This window comes from Macrobrachium nipponense, chromosome 30, assembly GCF_015104395.2.
Source record: "Macrobrachium nipponense isolate FS-2020 chromosome 30, ASM1510439v2, whole genome shotgun sequence".
Taxonomy (NCBI): domain Eukaryota; kingdom Metazoa; phylum Arthropoda; class Malacostraca; order Decapoda; family Palaemonidae; genus Macrobrachium; species Macrobrachium nipponense.
Window position 1 is genome coordinate 56,992,212 of NC_087218.1, and position 7,500 is coordinate 56,999,711.

General features: G+C 33.0%; 1 protein-coding gene across 1 annotated transcript in view; it reads right to left on the reverse strand.

Moving 5' to 3' along the window:
- The window catches only part of LOC135202554 (serine protease filzig-like), a 91,523-nt gene that overhangs the window by 31,354 nt on the left and 52,669 nt on the right, over window positions 1-7,500 (reverse strand). Inside the window, exons 7-11 of the mRNA XM_064232034.1 lie at window positions 7,475-7,500; window positions 6,594-6,922; window positions 5,439-5,529; window positions 1,814-1,923; window positions 456-544 (exon numbers count right to left, since the gene is read on the reverse strand). The exon at window positions 7,475-7,500 is cut by the window's right edge and continues 97 nt beyond it. Of these exons, the coding sequence (XP_064088104.1) occupies window positions 456-544; window positions 1,814-1,923; window positions 5,439-5,529; window positions 6,594-6,922; window positions 7,475-7,500 (645 nt within the window). The remainder of the gene's footprint in view (window positions 1-455; window positions 545-1,813; window positions 1,924-5,438; window positions 5,530-6,593; window positions 6,923-7,474) is intronic.

The window sequence follows — 7,500 nt, forward strand, 5'->3', positions numbered from 1 at the left end:
AGTAACTGGAAGTTATGAAGCAAATGACTCCGGGGGCGGGGGTATGTTATAATCATACATAACAAGGTTCAAGCTTATCTGTTGTTATCATCATTATTATTCCTTCGTACAAATGTTAGCAATGGGGAGGGGAGGCGGAAGGAGAGGGGAAAGAGTCCCACTCTCTTGAAAGGTAGGAACACTGAAGTTGATCTTGAAGATGACTGACTCATATCACACATGGAAACATAAATACGCCGGCTCATACAAAACTCCTTTGAAGTCAATTCATTCCACCGAATAAATTACCTATATGGATATCTGTGAGGAATCATCGTAGGGTGAAGGAAGGGTCTACAGCTTTGGCAGCCAACCTGACAACCAGTCAGCTATAATTAATCGTTTCATAGTATTAATCCACAGAACTCGTTCAATTGAATACCTTCAACAGGAAGTATCAAGATATGAAGACTTACCCGAACACACAATGAGCAGCAGTCAAAATATGGCGATCGCTGATCAAGGATCCTCCGCAGAAGAATTTTTTGTTGTACACCAGCGCCACCTGTTCGCAAACACCGACATATGAAAACATTGGAAACTATTATCACACATCCTTTAGAGAAACATGTGAACATATTTAAACATCTAAAAACTGTAGAATTAGAATTAATCACTAGACATGACACTAGCGTTATACGTAAGTTAAGTTCATTTAGTTTGAAGTTTATTCTATAAATTCAAATAGATTGTAAAGCAAAGACTCACCAATAATAAAATCTAAAAACTCTGTAACATGTGCGAAAAGGTAAAAATTCGCATGTGATCCATTTTCTTTTGAGTTCATCAACAAAACACACTATATTGTATAGAACATGGAACGATGTCATAGAAGTCTGCAAACTGGAAAACTTCAGTTCATTTTCTTTCATATGTTCAATTCCAAGAAGTATTGAAGTTCAACTAACCACTATCTTGCAGACCAAAAGTGAATTTGGACGTAATCCCAGTTTTTTAGACAATCCTACAATGGTTATCAGTCTTATCATACACACACTCTTAGATATTTTTAAGTAATATATTTTCAATTGAATAAACTATGAAAAGCTAAGCGGACAAAAGTGAAAAATTGACGCGTGCCATTTCGAAAGGCCGATCGAAAATGGACCAACGGTTTGGAGAGCGGCGGGACAATACAGGCAAATATCTAAAGGTGATTTTGATTAACAGGTATGAAGGTCAACAACTAGTTTTTTTTAAAAATTCATGCATATATAATATTATTATATAGATTAATATATATATATATATATATATATATATATATATATAATAAATATACATATATAGATAGTTAGATAGATATATATATATATATATATATATATATATATATTATATATATATAGATAGATAGATAGATATATATATATATATATATTATATATATATATATATATATATATCTATCTTCTATCTATATATATATTAATATATATATATATATATCTATATATATATATATCTATATATACTATAATATAGATATATAATATATATATTAGATATATATATATATATATATATGAAATATTATATGTGTATATACATACAATATCTCAAACAATTGTCATGGCACCACTTGGTTAAAACAATAAATTTATAATTTAGTTATGTGACTTACCACAGACAATTATTAATATTAATATAAAGGTGACAATGATAAACTAGTAAGGAAACAAGGCAGATACACATAAGAACAAATTACGTCTACAAAACCTCTCTCTCTCTCTCTCTCTCTCTCTCTCTCTCTCTCTCTCTCTCTCTCTCTTACCTGCCAAGGATATTCATTAACGCCAGTGTAACTTCCTCCAATGATCCTGAAGGAAGGCTTTTCGCGCGGTTCGTATTGAAAGCAATTGTCGTTCACTCTCAGTTCGAAGGCTGAAAAGCAACAGTGAAAAATTATATTCCAGCTTCAGCAAAGAATGACACCAAATAAACCCTACATCTAAAGACATTAGGAATTGAAAAACACGTTTAGAATGTATTATAAGTCGAAAAGAGCTACGTTATATTTCTATAATAGGCAGTAAAGAAGCTTCTTTCATTTATAAATGAAAACCAGACGAAATACAAGAGAAGACACGTCAGTTTAGCATAAATTCCCTCTGCTGAGAAAACATGCGGAAACGACAGAAGAAACATATTGTAATTCAGCAAATAGAAGGATGATACTTTGCAATGGATTTTGCTCGATTAAAACTAAAATCAAATATAATATCTATGTGCAATACTGCATACATATATGTACCTATGTATGCATGTATGATGTATATACCGACAGAGAAATACACACGAAAGCCTGTCGAATGGGGTGACACCCTCCGGATTCGGGCTTTTCAGCAAATCATTATTAGGGATGATGTTGCGTCTCCCCGCACGTACCCCATCCCTTCGCTTCGCAAGCAGATTATATATATATATATATATATATATATATATATATATATATATATATATATATATATAGTATGTATGTATGTATGTATGTATATATATATATATATATATAAAATGTATATATATATATATATATATATGTATATTATACATATATATATATGTATAATATAATATATATTATATATATATATATATATATATATAATATATATGTGTGTGTGTGGTGAGTGTACACACATACATATATGTACATATATACACATATATATGTATATACATGCATACATACGTACATTTAAAGATAGGTAAATATATAGATATGTGTGTGTGTTCATTTGTGTACACAGAGAGAGAGAGAGAGATAGCGAAAAAGAAAATCTATAGTGACATTCAAGTATATCTGGAAATTCTGGGCCTGGCCAAGAATACTAATTGCAGTTAAATGATAAACAAATCTGAACCGTGAATATTCTTGGCCTATCATTTTGTAGCATTGCCGATCTTGTGGCATTTCAACAAATTTCCTGCTGTCTTCATTTGTTTTTATGGATTAGTGAAAATCATTCAACTTGTTTTACTAATCTCCTGTATAACGAATGACTTAGTTGAGCTTCATTCTAAGTACCAAGCACCTGCTCGTCCTGACTTGTAAAGTAAACTTCGTGGACTTTACCGGATTGACAGACGAATTCTTTGGGCCTTTTAGGGACTTCTGAGGTAACTATGTAGCTCCTTGTCTTTGCGTCGCAAATGGTCACGGGAGCTATTTACAACAGAGATGTGGTATTCGGTATTGTAACCAGACCCAGCGTTGATAAATCTCAATAATCAACAGACCAGTTGTGTTCCAAGTTATCAGTTAATGAAAGAACTACATTTAAAACGAACCTGAAGACCGCAGCAGATAGAAATGCGGTCCGCGTCTACATTAGAGAGGAGAATCACACGAATGGAAATCGGGGTGAACCTTTATAGAACTGATCGACATAACTTCTTTTTATGGATATTATAACACTCAGTGGCACGACCTGTCATTTGGCTTGACAACGGACTGAAATGAGCGGTCACATCTAGTGAACTTTGTAGGATACAAAAAGTAAATCAGCTCTTTTTCCTCTTCTTGAGGCGCTTATTACTTTTTCAAAAGCTTTTCCATCTCTCCATCTCTATTCTGTCCCAGCTTTCTCTTGAAAACTGTTGTATAAGGTGTGGTACAACAGGATCACCATACGATCAATCCTGCACGACACAACGTATGCAAATTATTGGATGAATGAAGATAATTAAGGAGTGAGTCTAGAGGATTTCTGTTGTGAAGAGGCCCTAGGAAAGGCGATTCCCCATGTTTTTTCTAGCCAAATACCGAAGTAAGTACCAAGTCTAGACTGTCAAGGACAAGAATAGTCTTTGGACATGAACGAGGAGGAAGACTATTATCTTCAAGGGGGGAGATTAAAAGTAGTAAAGTAGATTTGAAATATGATGGCAGAGGAAAACAAACAATTTTCTAGCTGAATAATGTAGAATCTGATCTCTGCACAAGAAACGAAAAGGATGAAGCACATGTTTAAACTCAACGAAAAAATTACGAGGCGTTTTTTTAGGCAGTCAAAATGTGACTGCTGATTGCTGATCGTTGCAGTACAGATATCTACTGTGTAGCTGCAGCTGGCTTCAGTATCGTGTGCGGTTGGCTACGTAATGACTGGCAATTAACCTTCACGCAAATCATTCGTTATTCGATCACTCTGCAAAAATTATAAGCTTCAGGATTGGCTGAATGTTGGTGAATATATCAACACGACAGACAAAAGTAAAATTTCATTTACCAGATCCGAAAACGGTGGCGGCGCTGTGCATAATTGATAGTGTTCTATAAAAGTTAATTCTGGTTTGTTAACGACGCCTGAAAAGGATTAATGTGTGAGTAGATTGGCTGTAGAATATTAAAGTTCTTCTGAAAGCTTTGTGTTTTTGTGCTTGCGTAAATAACGAATAAGTACTGACTTTCTTCTGCAGATCCTCTCTGCCTTACAACTGATTCTTTTTATAGTTACCAAATTTTTCTCGTTATATCACAAGTTACGGCGGCAAATATAAAAAATGTTGCAGCATATGTTAATCATAATAGATATCCATGACTCTTTATTCCTTAATGAAATATTCATGCGGCATACATGAAAACATACGTAAATAACACACACACACACACACACACACACACACACACACACATATATATATATATATATATCTTATATATAATATATATATATATGTATATATATATGGTAAGTATATATATATATATATATGTATATATATATGTATATTATAATATAATATATATATATATATATATATATATATATTATACATATATATATATGTATATTTATTTATTTATTTGTGTGTGTGCGTGCGTGTGCGGTAAATCAACTGGTCATTATATACCAGATAAGTATGTAGTATCTATCTGAATACTATCTATATATATGTACGTATATATATATATATATATATATATATATATATATATATATATGTGTGTGTGTGTGTGTGTGCGTGTGTGTGTGTATGTATAAATGCATACATAAGGGCCGGAGCTGGAGCTCAAAGTAGATATCATGAAGGAAGTACTAGGGAAAGGCATCCTCATCCTTTGACAGTTTATTCGCGAAACGTCGGCATTGAAATAAACCGTCAAAGGATGAGGATGCCTTTCCCTAGTACTTTCTTCATGATATATACAATATATATATATATATAATATATATATGTATATATATATATATATATATATATATATATATACATATTATATAATATATATATATATCTATATATATATATATTGTATATACATAGATTTAAATATTTATATATATATATATATATATATATATATATATATATATATATATATATACTATATATATATATAAAGATGATGTAAGAGAGGAATAAAACACGAAAAACGCAGAAAGGCTCACCTCGCCTAAAAGCTGATATAGCTGGTGTAGAATCAATTGTGTCCAAGTAGACTCCGTCATCGAAATCAGTTTCTGGAGCTCTGATTTGAACCTAAAAAGAATGCAAGTCATTGATTTCTGATATATAAATAATAGTACAATACCAAAAGAACAATATCCAACTTTTACAAGAGAAAAGCCAATAAAGGCAACAGGAGGAGAGCAAAAAGTACATGTCTCAGAAACCAGATACTCCGCTGTGCTGAATATAGCATCTGCTGATGGCTTTGATGGAGATAATGAGAACTTCTCGGGCCGTGGTTATCTGTAAGGAAGCCTGTCAAATTACATGATCTAAGCATCGTACTTTGCTGTTTGTTTAAAGCAATAAAGTCAAGGGTTCAAACACTGGGTATAATCGATTCAAATATCACATTAAAGAAGAATTAAGTAAAGTAATAACCAAGGGAGTAATAAGCCTACGTAACCTTAGGTCAGGTCAAGACGGAAACTCGGGCTGAAAGCGCCCAATACAAAAGATGGAGGAGGGAGCGGAGGTCAAAATGTTACTGATAACGTTTAGCTAATACAAACTTTCAAAGTGTAGAAAGGAAAGCAAACATCATATGGTTGTATTTAATAAAACCTTTCGGATATTTGTCTTGAAAAAAAAATATTTCAATTACCTTTGCCAAGATCCATAAAACATTAGCATAGCAGAATTCTTCGTTTTTTATATTCTTGCTACACAACCTTCCTTATATCTTTATGTTAACAGAATTGTTTTTTCAAGTCTTTAAGTATACTTAAAAAAAGCCAAACAGTTAGCATGTAGGTGTTGGAACAATGGGGAACAGTTCGTCCAGTGGCGTATCCCAAAAAGATGAAAGAGAAAAGTATAGTACAGGAGCAAATACCAGCATCTAACTGACAGTTTAGCAGAAAACCTGTCCTGGATTCGAATGTGGGAAAATTCGACAATCAAGAAGTACGCTAACAGGCTTAACATAACAGAAATGTACCTCACATTAAGATTTCTTTCAGATTGCACTGTAAAATCACAGGTAATACATCCATATATATATATATATATTATAATATATACATATATATTATTATAATAGTATATTATATATATATATATATATATCAAAGTAGTACTTATGTGGACCCTACCTCTCTAATAACAGGCTTGGGAATTGTATCGACTTTAAGAGTTGTGGGGCCAACTTCTTCCGGATTATCTGTCGTATCAACAGCATCATCTTTCTCATCATCATCATCTCCAGCGTCGCCCTCGTTATCATCAGTGTCAACTTCTGTGGTTTCTTCTGCCACTGGTCCGATGGTCGTTGAGGCAGGAGTGCCCTCAGAAGTGTCCTCGCCGTCAGGTTTGGATGTGGTGGGAAGCAAGGGCTTGAGGAGGGAGAGCAAGGGGTCCTTCGTCGTTGTTGTTGGAGTGTAAGTGGCAGCATCGCTGTTCCTGATGCCGGCGTATGTGGGTGCTGAAAGGATGTTATTATTGCTATTATTTTTATGGAAAAAGTGATAACATTGCAAAGCGAAACATAGATAGGTAGCACACAGATAAACCTACGTCAGTATGTACAGATATGTTTGCATAAAAAGCCATGTACTTCGGAAACCTGGTACTTTAAAGTTCTTCACAGCCTTGCGTAATGCCTCAAGTACAAGCAAATTATGTAAGTTTTTAAGTATACCAAACAACAACAGTATAATGTGCACGTTATCTGTTAATTCAGATCACATTCATTGTAGATTTAAGTAACGAAAATGAACAATAGACGGTAACACACACACACACCACACACACACACACACACACACATATATATATATATATATATATATATATATATATATATATATATATATATATATATATTATATATATCAAATATAACAACATATATACTATATATACATATGTCATAAATCAATTTTCTATGTAAGTTAATTTTCTAACAGCAATTACAACAGATTATGTAATAAGAGTAGTCTCTCTCTCTGTCTCTCTCTCGACTTACCGAACTTACAGATAAACACGGCAACGTCGTCGCAA